We start from the raw sequence: 17,396 nt of genomic DNA, 5'->3' as shown, positions 1-17,396 counted from the left end.
TAAGGGTCTAACTTTTTTTATATAAAGCTTCCACCACTTTTGTTCAAGCGGACATTAATAATGGTCAAAAAGGTACAACAGGATTGCTGGCATACATAGAAATGTCACCATCTTCAGAAAGACCTGGGGAAATAAAAAGGCAAGACAGAAAAAGCTTTCTCATTTGTCATGAATACAATGGGCCTAATGGCCTCCCAACCTGTGCATTTCTATTTCAGAAAAGGTTGAGTCTTTCAACCACAATTTAAAATCACAAATTCTCTACAAATGTAGAGAAGAAATAGTTAACCGTAAATAATTTGACATAGAAGAGATAAACTCAATACTTTTATTATTTACAAAAAAGAACATTTTACTGCTTACAAATACAAGTACAAGAATGATAAAGACAAATATGCTGGTACAAAATATTTAATGGCTTGATTCACAAAACATTCTTTAAAAGTAGTGCACATTGAATAACTTATTCCCCTTTAGGGCAAACAAATAAACGTGTTTGTTTTGTAATTAGTCAACATACTTATTAATTTACAGATTTTCTCTGATTACGTCAGTTGGTAAAGGCTTTTTGCAAAGTTAGATGATCTCAACTGGGAATATATGTCACTTCAGCACCTTTGAATAAGAAAAAGACAGATAGGATTCCCTTTTCTGATACATAGTTAATATTCTTGTCTGGAATACAAGTGTACAGATTGAGTTTGCAGTACAATTTGGCATCAAAAATAAATTATACATCTTGTGGAAATTCGTTTTGAACACAAAATGGGACAGTACTGAATTGTCTTCCCTGAAAATGTTGCTTGCGTTCTAATAAAATACAGGAGTTTATTCATCCAGTAGTACAAAGGACCAAATTTGGTAAAGACATGGTTTTCGTTTTAATGACTGAAGTAATCTGGTCATCACGTGACTAGAAAATATAAATTCACATGCTGGTATTCAAAATTGAAATCAGGTCCACTGTACGCAGAAACAGAGGGATATGGCACATTCTTCTGCTGAGAATATTCATTAGAATTGCAAAATTTAACAGATGTCTCTAGTTTTAATATAGAGAGGCAGCGAAAAGGCAGGTAAGCAGAGGGCTGGAGAGAACAAAAGGATAATATCTTTAAAACAGAGTTATAGGTCGAAGTTAATGTCAGAAAAGACTTTTACATATAATATGGGAGAAAAAGTAGGAATTCTCTCCTCCAGGATTTGCCGAGGCTGGGCCAATTATAAATTTCAAAACTAAGGTCAATTGAAGAAGGTACTGAAGAAAGTTTTGGACTCAAAGTTAACTCTCCTTTCTCTTCACAGATACTGTCAGACCTGCAGAGTTTTTCCAGCAATTTAGGTTTTTTTCCAGCATCCGCAATTCTTTGTTTTTTTCTTGTTTTTAAACTAGGTTTTGTTTGGTATTAAGGATTGTGGAACAAATCAATTAGATGGAGTTAAGCTACAGATCAGCCATTAGCAAACTGAATAGTAAAATTGGTTCAAGGGGCTAAATCATTCAAGCTTTGTTCCTCACCAATTTGCTTTGGTGAGCTAGGTGGGGAGGAGGTAGGAACATTGAAACAGTAAGATGTTTAGAAATGTCCAAATATAAGTCTTACTGAATAATGAACTAAAAGTGTACATATTCTGGCATATCCAAATAATAGAATTTCAAATATTTTACAAATGTATTTGTTTTAAACCATATGTGGCACACAATGTAATGTTTTTTTTAAACTGTAATATTATCCCATTTTCAAATAACACACTGAATTAACTACATAAAGCTCCAAAAGATTGAGAATTTCTTTGACTTACCACATTTATAAGTGTGACAAGCGATGGTGAAAACAAAACTAAATCTCACTAATTCAGGTGAAAAGGAAATTCCTGATACAATCTAGTTTCCTCAGTAAGCTAAAAGGTTACTGCTTAGGCAATATTGATTTAAACCAAAACTGATCATTCATTCTGAGACTCAGACATTATTTGAAAATACAACTTACCTAAATTCGTTAAACAAAGTTAAGATACTGTTGATATTCAACATCTCAAATATAAACAAAGTGCTGGAAATATTCAGCAACTCAGGTAGTGAGAAATAGGTACAATGTTTAGGTGGTGAACTAGAAAATGGAAACAGATGCAACAGGTTTTACAAGTATAAGGACAGGGGAAAAGGAAGGTGAGCCAAAATTTAGAACGAATAAAGGAAAGCAGAACTGATTAAAATGTCAGAGGTGATTTTGTTGCTGAGTACAGGTATTTTATTTTTTTTAAAGTGTCGGTCACACACACATATGACAACTGAAATAGACTGACTTTTATGAACCTGCACAGGAACCTTAGGTAGCTGCACAACAGCATAGTTTAGAAGGAAATTTGGAATGGTGCAAGGCTAATAGATGAGGACAAGAACCAAAAAATAGGTTTAAAGTTGTGTATCACAACCAATTCATAACCAGCTAGATACAGAAACAGGACTTAAGTACAGATTACTGATCTTTCATTAATGGCTCCAAAGTGGTTAACTTTCAGTCCCATTTATCATACAGGGACCATCCAAATGACTATCATTTATGACAAATTTATTTACTCATCACAAATTGTACTAACACTCTCCAAATGCTGATTATAGAGGATTTGATCATGTTACATCAAATATCACCATGGGGCATGGGGTCCTGGAGAAGTTGACGTTCGTACATGGGCTCAGGCCAAAGAGATGGTGCAGATGCAAAGAAGGAACAGCTCAACATTCTGAAGAACTGAAAATTAACTTAGATAGGGGTACAATCAACTAAAACAGAGACTAACCATTCAAGGTACCACCACATCAATTTCCACAGTTGGGAGTAAGATTGTTCAGAAGCTGAATTATTGATATTCACATAATAACTATCATCATAAAGGGTAGAGAACTATCAACATAATAATGTATGTTCACAAAGTAGATGAAAATTAATTTCCTATCCTCCATCCTAAATGACATGCTGATCTCAAAACATTAATTCTGTTTCTCTCTCTGCAGATGCTACCAGACCTGTGGAGTTTCACCAGTACTTTTCACTTTAGATCTCTAACATCTGCAGTACTGATATTTGGCACTTTAACCTCAGCAGTTTCTCTTGGGGCAACAAGAGAGTAAAACAAAATCAGTGTGCTTTCTTGCTTGCAATTTTAATCCAGTGCTCAAAATGATACGCTCATTGACAGAGGGTAGAATAAGAGCCTGCTGGCGTGTCACATTTTACACCTGAATTAGAATGGAGGGATATCAGTGCCTCGTCATTACCACTTGACCTCTGCAAACAGTGCACCTGCATAGTGATATGAGGATATCATCCAATTTGGTTATCACGTACTAATGGCGAAATAGACTGCCAAAGCTCACAGACTCACTTGTATGGAGAACAAAAAATTCAGTAAGTATCGAAACATCAAGGGCTTGTTAAAAATCCATCTGCAAGGCTGTCCTCAGGAGGGTAAAAATTGTCAAAAAGAGTCACAGCTGGAGTTACTGCTGCATATAATAGTGAGAAGTTGAAAAATTTAAATTTGACAAAAATGATTTCCCTCAATAGCAAAGTTGACCCATTAGTACTCAACATAGTCTATGCTATTTACTAATTTGGGCAATGAGTAAGGGCTGTACAAATGTCATTACCATCCTGACTTAAATGAGAAGGAGAAAGAAAAAAATAACCCGTAGTTCCTCTGCTGATCACTATCACTTAATTATAACAGGAAATACACGTTAAACAAACAGTGACATATGACAACTAACTTACCTACAGCTACCATCAGACCCTCATAAATAATGGGAATTCGAAAAGGATAACAAAAGACACCCGATGCTTCTTGAATTAAACACCAACACAAACCAACAACATGGAAGGATAGGTGGTAAAACGGAGGATAAAAATGTGCAGCCAACAACACTCTCTCAGCACATCCAAAACTGCTCTCAATGCAGTAAACTCCAAACTAAAATTTTGATCAGTCATAAATATTTGCAAAGCAGAATTTAAAATTTTTTTTTTAATCTTAAAGGAACTGCTACTCAGGTGCAGCCTGTTTATCTCGTGAGCATTGAGTTCTTCGAGTGCTGTGCAGTCATGCATTCATGTAGCCGAGAAGAAATGCTGATCACAATCATACAAGCAGGAGCAATTTCCCTATTAGAAAACAGCTCAGAAAAATACAGTTTTGAGCTGATGTTCAACATCTATTAATTCAGAGATTATAACTCAGAGCGATGGTGAAATCTAAAGGAATTTTGTTCACTTACTGAATAATTACTCAACATTTGAACAGCAACAGTAAGTCTTTCCCTGTTTGATTTTACTGTACAGATTAATATTGAATATTGTTCAAAAGGAAACAATGCAGCTGCTGGAAAACTGAAAGGAAATACTGTATACGAATGCATATGGTTCATGCCTCAATTAATACTTCGATGACAAGCACCATGCTACCCAAAGAAACTTATAGAACAAACTTATACAGAAGCAGTTAGCACAAATTAAACAATGATCTGCAATCAAACTACATAACAATTTTTAAAAAAATTAAAGTTCCTTTACTGACTGCAGGTCAACCATTTTGCTTATTCTGACCTGACAACAACTTTTACAATACACAAAAGGAGACAAATTAAAAAACCTAGAAATTAATAATCAGTCACGTTCTACATAATCTCGAGTTGCCTTCATGTAGGGTAAACTTTCAAGCTTTCTTAAAGTCTACTTAATCACTATTTAAAAATCAAGTCAATTTCAATGTAACACTATCCTTAAAATGTTTAAGAAAGGAATATATGAACAAGATAAAAATCAACTGAACCATATAAGTCGTAAAGGTCTTAAACTGAATTCTCATTCTGTGCTGGCAGTTGTCTTAATTTAGAATTATTAAAAGGACTTCTCAAAGAGCCTCAGCATCTGTCTGAGGAAATGGGGAGTCAGTCACAGTTTATGCTGTTTTGAAATCCAGGGACCCCAACTAATAGTGCAAGTATCTCTGCAGACTGCCAAATGAGTATAGAACCTGGCACTTTTATTGTAAGTATTTAAATAAAATAAATTGGTGAAGTATGGGCAAAGCAAATATGTATTCTGGTAAATAAAAAAAAATCAGCATTTGCTAATTCTTACACAAATGAAGGGTTGACATTTCAGCTTTTATAGATTTGACAGATACCCAATAATCCTGATAGAAGATTTCCAACAAAAAAATATGTAAAATCATTTTCTACAATACAAAGTGGGAATTTAAACTGTGAGATGAAACCATAAAAAGTGATTGTAGAAAAATATAGACAGATTAAGTGACTGGACGAAATAACAAATGAAATGACATTGTTTTGGTTGCAAGGATGGAAAATCAATATCTTTTAAAAGTGCAAAAGTATTAAATGATGTCCAGAAAGACTTTGGTGTATCCATTAAGAATACTGATATAAACTACAGTTCGACTATTCCTTCTATACTCTTTATACCCTTTATATTAATACCCTTATAAATGGGTGACCTAAAGCCTGAGAGAAAAGTGGTGCTGCGCAACCTTGAGTGAATGGGAGCCGGTTTGCAAATGAATGCACTCCCAACATGAACCACAGCACTGTTCATCACAATAACAATGTATTAACAAGACCCTTACTTTCCATCCTGATGTATGAACCAAATGTTTAGTCTGACAGAAGTATATTGATGCATTTTATAATAAAATTCCACTTATGGCAATTTTATGATTTATTTTGTAAAATTCTAACCATTATTGAGACATTGAGAAGTTTCCTCATGATGTCTGATAAAGAAACAGGCGCTGACTAACATGGAAAATAAAACAACAAATCTATTTTAACAGTAGGCAAAATGTGAAGCGATAATATCTCACAATCACTCAAAGAGCTATTAAACCTTTTGCTAATTACCAATACTGTCCACAATACATAGAAGAGGACAATCCAAAAATTGTCTTGCAGAAACAATAAAGTGAAATACAGCTTCCTCCAATGATTTGGCCTAGAAAGCATCTTCCAATACAAGCTGGTTCTGAATCACTCAAAGACTACGAATTCATGAATCAATCCCCACATCTCATAGGTCAAGTGAATTCTCTTAGTTAGGGGAGTAGCTGGTCTTAAAAATGTCAGCTCTTATCCCTAATTATGATGCAGTAATTTTTGCATGTGGCAGAGATTTGTCACAAACTGAATTAGACTCAAATATCATTGGAGAATAACTTATTTTGTTGGATTACAGATAGAACAGGCACTTTGGCAACTTGGCAACATATCAGTGGGCTTGTAGCAGCCATGGAACTATTTCTGAACAAGGAGAACAGAAAGACAGGTAAGGGGAGAAGACTGGAGAAAAATTAAAAAGGGAAATGTAATGATGTTTATTCTTTATATAAAGTATTTAATCTAAAACTTTAAGAACTTCCAATTTAGAAAACATATTGGTCATTTACACAATATATACAAAACAGCCAGCTTAAGATTCTCAAAAGCGTTCACCATACCCAACACTGGCTTTTTCAGTAGTAAAACGCTAAAACACTATAATGAAGCAACATACTCAAGTTGGTCTATTAAATTTTAAGAAATTCGTGAAGACAGGCTTCAATAACTGGTCAGTTCATAACATCTGCATTTCACCACTAGAAATGCATAAGGAATTCAGGTGGAAAATGAGCACAATTTCCTATCCATTATGAACAGTCCACTAAATTTCTATATTGGCTTCTGGCAACTGAGAATCCACACAAAGTCTTATTTTATAACATTTCCCTTTGAAACCTATCCTCTCATTTAAGCAGCCAGGTTCCCCGAAAGATCTTGGGGTATCTTCCCTTTGTTAAAGACTACCTGCTGGCATTTTCCATTTCTGACACTTCTGAAAAATGATAATTTATATCAAGATGAATACATTTGTGAACAAATACATACAATTGTATGGAGATAAGTAATTATTTTTCAATCGTATCTTGGGATATTTGATGGTTGTCTTCATCTACATGTATGTTCAACTTAACTAGCTCAAGGGAGTCAATGTTATTCAAAGTAGACTGACATTTGAAAGAGGAGTCTGTTACATTATCCACGTCCTTGCTCCCAGCAGAAACAGTTTCAATTACCTCTTCTGCGCCATTTGTAAACATCATTTGTTCTTCTTCCAAATAGTCCTGAGGAGCACCAATTACTTGCAAGTGGGTGGAATCTTCCTCAATAGAAAGTTTCATTGGTAAGATAAAAGTAGAATCAGAATGTGATTTATCCTGATGAGTTAGTTTCTGTAATAAGAAAAATAGAACAAGCATCAGAAAAGTTGCAAGTAGTAATGTGCACTGCTATATATATTAAGGCACCAATTATTTTCTTATAAATTCTTAAGTTAAAACACCAATTTTAAAAATACTCATGATTTATATATTGGTAGAGCTTTCTAACCTTTCTTAAAATACCAACAGCTATACAACTTTGTCGCAGCAATGGTTCTTCTTCTGCTTTTGAAGGCAAACCAAGAGCACAGTTCGAGGTGATTCAGAGGGCAAAGAATTTCCCATAATCAAGGGCATGGAATTCTAATTCAGCAATCATGATTAACTTCGTATTTAAACAGAACAGATTTTCCTTTAACAGTGTGTGACAGAAAAAACTGTGTGCAAAGTTTTTCACCATTGATTTGATCTCCTTTTTGAACTGCTGCAATTCTAGGCAAGAGCCACAGTCTTTTACAATTAAATAAGGGACCTGTAGTTTTTTTTCTTTTATAGTATACAAATTAGAAATCCCAAATACTCACTTAGAAAATAAAATGTGCACAGATTTAAAGAAGTAAAAAAAAAAGTAAGTTTGCTCACTGAGCTGAAAGGTTCATTTTCAGACGTTTCATCACCATAACTAGGTAACATCAGAGAGCCTCCAGTGAAGCACTGGTTTTATGACCTGCATCCTATTTTTGTGTTTAGATTTCCTTGGGTTGGTGATGTCATTTCTGGCAGTGTCATTTCCTGTTCTTTTTCTCAGAAGTTGGTAAATGGAATCCAGGTTGATGTGTTTGTTGATAGAGTTCTGGTTGGATGCTCTGCTTCTAGGAATTCTCGTGTGTGTCTGTGTTTGGCTTGTCCTAGGATGGATGTGTTGTCCCAAAGTGGTGTCCTTCCTCATCTGTATGTAAGGATAATAGTGATAGTGGGTCATGTCTTTTTGTGGCTAGTTCTTGTTCACGTATACTGGTGGCTAGTTTTCTGCCTGTTTGTTCAATGTAGTGTTTGTTATAGTTCTTGCAAGGTATTTTTTAAATGACGTTCATTTTGCTTCTTGTCTGTGTAGGGTCTTTTAAGAACTGTAACAAACACTACATTGGACAAACGGGCCGAAAACTTGCCACCAGGATACATGAACATCAATTAGCCACAAAAAGATAGGACCCACTATCACTAATATCCTTATATACAGATGAGGAAGGACACCACTGAGTGCTGGATGTCTTGAAATGCATAAAGGTGGATAAATCCCCAGGACCTGATCAGGTGTACCCGAGAACTCTGTGGGAAGCTAGAGAAGTGATTACTGGGCCTCTAGCTGAGATATTTGTATCATCGATAGTCACAGGAGAGGTGCCGGAAGACTGCAGGTTGGCTAATGTGGTGCCACGGTTTAAGAAAGGTGGTAAGGACAAGCCAGGGAACTACAGACCAGTGAGCCTGACGTCGGTGGCGGACAAGTTGTTGGATGGATTCCTGAGGGACAGGATGTACATGTATTTGGAAAGGCAAGGAATGATTAGGGATAGTCAACATGGCTTTGCACACGGGAAATCATGTCTCACAAACTTGACTGAGTTTTTTGAAGTAACAAAGAGGACTAATGAGGCTCCATTTTGCCAAAGCGACGAGGAGAGAAGGAGGAGTGAAGCGAAGGCTGCCGGGAAGGGTAAGTTTACCCGCAAATAAAGAGACTTACCTTGGGAGTCGGGCCTCCAGCCTCCATTTTGCCAGAGCGATGAGGAGAGAAGGAGGAGTGAATCGAGGGCTGCAGGGAAGGTAAGGGCTTAATATATATTTGGGCAGTGGCTAAACCCGAGATACTACACGTGTAGTATCTCCCTCCCGCCCCCCTCCTCTAACCGGAAGAAAAACACCCTGTAAGGTAAGGCTTTTATTTCTTATCTTTCTTTTTCATTTATTTAAGTGCGTTGTTTGGTTTCAGTTAGTTCAAATAAAGCTAAGCTTACAATGGCAGGGGACCTCAGACATGTGACCATGTGACTCTTGCTTGATGTGGGAGCATAGGAACGTGTCTGACATTCCTGATTCTTACACTTGCAAGAAGTATGTCCAGCTGCAGCTGTTGTTTGACCACATGACAGCTCTGGAGCTGCGGATGGACTCACTGTGGAGCATCCGCGATGCTGAGGAGGTTGTGGGTAGCACATTTAGTGAACTGGTCACACCTCAGGTTAAGATTGCTAAGGGAAACAGTGAATGGGTGACCAAAAGACAGAAAAAAAAGAGTAGGAAGGCAGTGTAGGTCTCCCCTGCAGTCATCTCCCTCCAAAACAGGTATACCGTTTTGGATACTGTTGGGGGAAATGGCTCACCAGGGGAGGGCAGCAGCTGTCAAGGTCACCGTGGCAGGCACTGCTGTTTAGAAGGGCGGGAAAAAGACTCGTAGGGCCATAGTCATAAGGGATTCTATTGTGAGGGGATTAGATAAGCGGTTCTGTTGCTGAAAACGGGACCCCGGATGGTATGCTGTCTCCCAGGTGCTCGGGTCAGGGATGTCACTGATCAGAATACAGGGAGAACTAGCCATTTGGATACAGAACTGGCTCAAAGGTAGAAGACAGAGGGTGGTGGTAGAGGGTTGTTTTTCAAACTGGAGGCCTGTGACCAGTGGAGTGCCACAAGGATCATTGCTGGGCCTTCTACTTTTTATCATTTACATAAATGATTTAGATGCGAGCATAAGTGGTACAGTTAGTAAGTTGCAGATGACACCAAAATTGGAGGTGTAGTGGACAGCGAAGAGGGTTACCTCAGATTACAAAAGAATCTGGACCAGATGGGCCAATGGGCTGAGAAGTGGCAGATGGAGTTTAATTCAGATAAATACAAGGTGCTGCATTTTGGGAAAGCAAATCTTAGCAGGACGTATACACTTAATGGTAAGGCCCTAGGGAGTGTTGCTGAACAAAGAGACCTTGGAGTGCAGGTTCATAGCTCCTTGGAAGTGGATTCGCAGGTAGATAGGATAGTGAAGGCGATATTTGGTATGCTTTCCTTTATTGGTCAGAGTATTGAATACAGAGGTTGGGAGGTCATGTTGTGGCTGTACAGTGCATTGGTTAGGCCACTGTTGGAATATTGCGTGCAATTCTGGTTTCCTTCCTGTCAGAAAGATGTTGTGAAACTTGAAAGGGTTCAGAAAAGATTTACAATGATGTTGCCAGGTTTGGAGGACTTGAGCTATCGGGAGAGGGTGAACAGGCTGGAGCTGTTTTCCCTGGAGCATCGGAGGCTGAGGTGACTTTATAGAGGTTTACAAAATTATGAGCAGCATGGATAGGGTAAATAGACAAAGTCTTTTCACTGGGGCCGGGGAGTCCAGAACTAGAGGGCATAGGTTTAGGGTGAGAGGGGAAAGATAAAAAAAGAGACCTAAGAGGCAACTTTTTCACACAGAGGGTGGTACGTGTATGGAAGGAGCTGCCAGAGGAAGTGGTAGAGGCTGGTACAATTGCAACATTTAAGTGGCATTTGAATGGGTATATGAATAGGAAGGGTTTGGAGGAATAAGGGCTGGGTGCTGGCAGTTGGGACTAGATTGGGTTGGGATATCTGGTTGGCATGGACTGGTTGGACCAACGGTTCTGTTTCCATGCTGTACATCTCTATAACTCTATGACTGAGACAACATATCCATCCTAGGACAAGCCAAACAGAGACATGCACGAGAATTCCTAGAAGCATGGCATTCCAACCGGAATACTATCAACAAACACATCAACTTGAACCCCATTTACCAACCTAAGCAGGAAATGACATAATCACAGGAAATGATATCACAACCCAAGGAAACCTACCCACATAAATAGAAAGCTGGTGCTTCACCGGAGGTTCACTGTTGATATTATCTAGTATGGTGAGGAAACGAATCTTCCAGCTCAGCAAGCAAACTTACATCCAGAGCCTCAACCTGAGCTACAAATCTTCTCAAAACTCGCAAACAAATTTTTTTTCTATGCAAGAGTCATAGATGTAATCATAAGTACAATCTATCCTGTCCTCTAACATCCAGAATTAGTATGAGGTACACATAAAATAATAGGCAAACTATCAATACTGTACTATCAAACAATAGATACAAATAAGGCAGAGCCCACAAATTCCCTCAGCAATCTATGTTGACATCAGTGATCATCGCAAATCATAAAAATCTTTAAAACATTGTCTTCATGATGAGGGACTCAGCTTCTCTACCTGAGATATCTGGCTATTAATTTCTCTTCACCAGCAGGTTTGTGAAAGCCTGAAAGCTCTTACATCAGTAAACTGCTCTTTTTGATTTTTATAAATGACGGAGATAGGGAAGTGGAAGGTGGGTAAGTTTGCCAGTGACACGAAGGTTGGTGGAGTTGTGGATAGTGTGCAGGGCTGTTGTAGGTTGCAATGGGACATTGACAGGATGCAGAGCTGGGCTGAAAAGTGGCAGATTGAGTTCAACCTGGAAAGTGTGAAGTGACTCATTTGAAAGGTCAAATGTGAATGCAGAATACAGGGTTAAAGGCGGGATTCTTGACAGTGTGGAGGAACAGAGGGATCTTGGGGTCCATGTCCATAGATCCCTCAAAGTTGCCACCTAAATTGATAGGGCTGTTAAGAAGGCGTATGTTGGCTCTCATTAGCAGTGGAACTGAGTTTAAGAACCGCAAGGTTATGCTGCAGCTCTATAAAGCTCTATTTAGACCACCAGTTCTGGTCGCCTCATTATAGGAAGGATATGGAAACTTTAGAGAGAGTGCCGAGGAAACTTACCAGGATGCTGGCTGGACTAGCGGGTATATCTTATGAAGAAAGATTGAGGGCCCTAGGGCTTTTCTCATTGGAGAAAAGAAAGATAAGAGGTGACTTTACAGAGGTGTACAAGATAATGAGAGGCATGGACAGAGTAGATAGCCAGAGACATTTTCCTAGGGCAAAATGGCTATCACAAGGGGGCATAACTTTAAGGTGACTGGAGGAAGATTTAGGGGAGATGTCAGAGGTAGGTTCTTACACAGAAAGAGATGGGTGCGTAGTGTCAGATACATTGTGGACATTTAATTGACTCTTGGATAGGCAAATGGATTATAGCAAAATGAAGGGTATGTGGGTTAATTTGATTTTACAGTAGGATAAAAGGTTGGCTGAAGGGCCTGTACTGTGCTGTACTGTTCTATGTCCTATGTAAACAAAAAAGGTTGTAAAGTAAGAGAACTCCAAATCAGACTGCCGCAATATCATCTCACATCTCAGGTTTTCATAATCTCAGTTCCAGAGACTACAGTCTATCGGTTGGCTAGCCTGCAAAACAGAATTTAATCACCATGATCCTAGCTCTCTATGAGACAATTTTAGTTCCTGTGTTTCATTGTGCTCCCCCTCCCCCCTCCTTGGGGAGATCAAATTGTCGATAGTTCGTGGCACTTCCTTGAGCTTTGGCTCCTATAGCAGCATGGAAGTAATGACAGCATTTCAGCTGCGTGGAGTTCAGTCTTTTCTTCATCTGCTTGGTCATAGAAACTCAGAATTGTTACAACACAAGAGGCAAGTCAGCCCATTATGTTTGCACTGTCTCAGACTATCTCACTGACTGCCAATCTCTTGTGCAGCAACACTGCACATTGTTCCTTTTCAGATAATCAGCTAATTCCCTTTTGAATGCCTTCATTGAACTTGCCTCAACTACATTCTAAGGCAGTACCTTCCAGAGACCTTAACCACTGTGTGTGTAAAAGCTTTCCCTCATATCAGTCTTGCATCTTTTACTAATTACTTTACATCAGTGCCCTCTCCTTCCAAACTGAGTAGGAACATTTTCTCCCTATTTATTCTGTCCTAACCTCTCATGATTTTGAATGCACGTGCAGTTTGAAACATTCGGAAGTGAAAGTGCACAGGTGGCATTCATCATAGGATCGTTGCTATCAGCTGAGATATTGATTAATAAAACCTAAGATACTTTGTGCTTTATTAACTGCTCTTGCAATCATTATGCTAGCTTCAATGATTTAAGTAAATATACACACAGGTCCCTGTGGTCCTGCATCCTCTTTAGAGTTGGACCCCTGTTTCACTTTGCCTATGTGCTTCCTACCAAATTGTATCACTTTACACTTCTCCATATTGATCATCATATGGTTCGTATCTGTGCAATCCATCAACTTTTGAAGTTCTACACTGTCCTCCTCACAGTTCCCAATATTTTCAATCAACTGCAATTTCTGAAATTTTGCCCTGTACTCTCATGTCAAAATCAGCTATATACACACATCAGGAAAAGCTAGACTCCCAACAATGACCTACAGGAAACAGCATCATAGACCTTCACCCTGCCTGAGAAACATCCATTAACCATTACTCTGTTCCCTGACACACGGGAAATTTTCCATGTTGCAACTGTCACATTTACTTTATGAGCACTAACTCTGGAAGTTTGTTTTGTACCATAGAATCCCCACAGTGGGTGTGTGGAAACAGGCCCTTCGGCCCAACAAGTCCACACAGACCGTCCGAAGATTAACCCACCCTACCCTATTATACTATATTTACCTCTGACTAATGCACATAACTTACACATCCCTGAACACTATTGGCAATTTAGCATGGCCAATTCACCTAATCTGCACATCTCTGGATTATGGGTAGAAACCCGGAGCAGCCACAGAAAACCCACGCAGACATGGGGAGAATGTGCAAACTCCGCACAGACAGTCGCCCAAGGCTGGAATTGGACACGGGTCCCTGGCGCTGTGAGGCAGCAGTGCTAACCACTGAGCCACAGTGCCGCCCTCAGCTCTCCCTCCATGGTCAGGTTTTCACACCTGCAAAAGACCACATATTTTTCATTCTTGGCACTGTCAATTAAAATTAGACTTGGACTGCTATAATTGAAATAGCAGGAAAGGTGTTCAATGTAAAAATCAAGGGCTCTATATATCGTTGTGCTGTGTGATACAATATTGGTTTTTGAAGCAGGAACGGGGAGAATTGGAGATTGAACAGCACAAAGAACTAAGAAAGTTAAGAAAATTTTGCCAAAGAAAAGCCCTTGAGCAGTTCAGCTGCAGAATGGAAGGGTCAACAGCAGAGTTGGAAACATCCAGAGCCTGCTGGCACAAAGTGTGTGCCTCTACATGTGTGAAAAAGACAAAAAAAACTCAGAAGACAGAATTCAGACAAGACAGACCCAAGTACACCTGAACAACTTTTAAATTAAAGGGGAATAGTCATCCTACAGACAACAGCATGCCATCACTGCAAAAATAAAAGACTGGAGAAAATTACTTTCCATCTAGTGCTCTAGACTTTACGTCCTTGGAATTTTAGTTCCATGGTCACAACGGCCATGGTCTCACAAACACGCTATCAAAAATCTGCCTGTTGAAACTGGATATTTTTCTATAGAGAAATCTAGGCACTCTTCCAAGAACAGAGTAAGTACAGACACGAAGAGACCATTCTTGGAGACCTAAGCCGGTGGAACCAGTGAAAGTTTTGTGCAAAACAATGTGCAATCCAAAATCAAAGAAGACCTAAAATCTGAAATGGTTTTGATCCTAAGAATGCCAGATTGTGGACATCAGATTAGTGTTGAATGACAAAGTTAGTTCAGTAGTTCATTGGTCCACTTTTGCTCCCATTTCTTCTGTTTTGTGTAAAGTGCCATATAATACACTTAACTGACTACGCTGAAGCCCCTCGGAAAAAAGAACAGTGGCAGCATTAAAAATAAATTGGCCGAATGACAGGGTTTGGAGAGCAACGATGAATGGTTGTAATTTAGGCTGGAGACTGCAATACAATGATGTTCCCTACAGGATGATAATGGAGCCAAGGTTCCCCATGGGAGACTAGTTAGCAAGGTTAGATCTCAAGGAATACGGGGATCTAGCCATTTGGATACAGAACTGGCTCAAAAGGTAGAAGATAGAGTGTTAATGGATGGTTATTTTTCAGACTGGAGGCCTGTGACCAGTGGAGTGCCACAAGGATCGATGCTGGATTCGGTACTTCTCGTCGTTTATATAAATGATTTGGATGTGAACATAAAAGGTACAGATAGTAAGTTTGCAGATTACGCCAAAATTTGAGGTGCAGTGAACAGCGATGAAGGTTACCTCGGGTTACAACAGGATCTTGATCAGATTGGCCAATGGGCTGAGAAGTGGCAGATGGAGTTTAACTCAGATAAATGCGAGGTGCTGCATTTGGGAAAGCAAATCTGAGCAGGACTTATACACTTAACGATAAGGTCCTAGGGAGTTTTGCTGAACAGAGACTGAGGAACGCAGGTTCATAGCTCCTTGAAAGTCGCAGGTAGATAGGATAGTGAAGGCGGCATTTGGTCGGCTTTCCTTTATTGGTCAGAGTATTGAGTAGAGGAGTTGGGAGGTTGTTTTCAGGCTACATAGGAGAATGCTTAGGCCTATGGTTTTGATCCTAAGAATGCCAGATTGTGGACATCAGATTAGTGTTGAATGACAAAGTTAGTTTAGTAGTTCATTGGTCCACTTTTGCTCCCATTTCTTCTGTTTTGTGTAAAGTGCCATATAATACACTTAACTGACTACGCTGACTAGGTTGGAATATTGCGTGCAATTCTGGTCTCCTTCCAATCAGAAGGATGTTGTGAAACTTGAAACAGTTCAGAAAAGATTTACAAGGATGTTTCCAGTGTTGGAGGACTTGAGATAGAGGGAGAGGTTGAATAGGCTGGGGCTGTTTTCCCTGGAGCATCAGAAGCTGAGGGGTGACCTTATAAAGGTTTATAAAATCATGAGGGTCATGGATAGGGCAATCAGACAAGGTGGAGGTGTCCCTGGGGTGAGGATTCCAGAACTAGAGGGCATAGGTTTAGGGTGAGAGGGGAAAGATATAAAAGAGACCTAATGGGCAACTTTTTCACACAGAGGATGGTGCGTGTGTGGAATGGACTGTGAGAGGAAGTGGTGGAGTCACGTACAATTGGTAACATTTAAAAGGCATCTGGATGGGTATATGAACAGGAAGGGTTTGGAGGGATATGGGCTGGGTGCTTGCAGGTGGGACTAGATCGGGTTCGGATATCTGGTTGGCATGTACGAGTTGGACTGAAGGGTATGTTTCTGTGCTGTACATCTCTGTGACTCTATGACTGCAAAGTGACTGCATAGAACTAGGGGAATATGTGCACAAATTGTTGCAGGTCACAGATATTTTAAGGAATCACAGAATGTGTGTAATGTGTAGAGAAGTGGAGTTGAAGCCCAAGGTCAGTCATGTCATACTGAGTGAAGTAGCAAGGACAACTCTTGGTCTATTCCTGTTCCTAATTCTTGTGTTCTTGTCTTACAGACAAACTGAATTGTTCAAACAAACAGGGTCCTGGGCCTTATAATTGCAGGCTTGGAGTATGGAAGCAAGAATGTTATTAATATTTGTAAACCAAGACTAATATTTGTAAAACAATTTGGCCTCAACTGGACTATGGAGTACAATTCTCGGCTTTAAACTTAAGGAAAGTTACAGTCATAGAGTCAATGGAGGCTTTAATGAGTGTGTGAAAAAGATTTTGAATAGTTCTAGGGCTGAGCAAGTAGAAGGATAGATTGGAGAAGCTGAAGCTGTTTGTCATAAAAAAAATCTAGAAGTAATTTGGTAGTGTTTAAAATCATGAGGGGTGTAGACAAACTAGACAGTGGTAAACTGCCTGTTAGCAGAAGGTTGAGAATTGTTGAACACAGAGTTAGGGAATGTTTTTTGCCAATTTACCAAATTTTGTTAGGGTTTAGAATGCAATGCCTGAGTGTGTGTTGGTGAGTACCTGCTGGAGGCAGATTCATCTGCAATTTTCAAAAAGAATTGGATAAAAAGCTAAAGAGAGAAAACATGCAGGGCTTTAACAAAATGATGGTGTAACGGGACTAGGTGATTTGCTGTCACAGAGACCTGGCACTAAGTTGACAAAGGGTAAAAACAATGACTGCAGATGCTGGAAACCAGATTCTGGAGTAGAGTGGTGCTGGAAAAGCACAGCAGTTCAGGCAGCATCCCAGGAACAGGAAAATCGATGTTCTGGGCAAAAGCCCTTCATCAGGAATACAGGAGAGAGGAGGAAACCTTCTTCAAGGCAGGCATCCTTGCAAGAGGATTCGCAG

At 39.3% G+C, this 17,396-nt stretch overlaps 1 protein-coding gene across 1 annotated transcript in view; it reads right to left on the bottom strand.

Annotated features, from left to right (window-relative positions):
* Nucleotides 1–395: 395 nt before the first annotated feature.
* The window catches only part of mtmr8 (myotubularin related protein 8), a 60,602-nt gene continuing 43,601 nt past the window's right edge, over nt 396–17,396 (bottom strand). Inside the window, exon 14 of the mRNA XM_072595273.1 lies at nt 396–7,284. Within this exon, the coding sequence (XP_072451374.1) occupies nt 6,961–7,284 (324 nt within the window). The 3' untranslated portion in view covers nt 396–6,960. The remainder of the gene's footprint in view (nt 7,285–17,396) is intronic.

The sequence above is a fragment of the Chiloscyllium punctatum genome, chromosome 25 (assembly GCF_047496795.1).
Source record: "Chiloscyllium punctatum isolate Juve2018m chromosome 25, sChiPun1.3, whole genome shotgun sequence".
Classification (NCBI taxonomy): Eukaryota; Metazoa; Chordata; class Chondrichthyes; order Orectolobiformes; family Hemiscylliidae; genus Chiloscyllium; species Chiloscyllium punctatum.
Note: the sequence above shows the minus strand (reverse complement) of the source record. Positions and strands in the feature narration are given on the sequence as shown.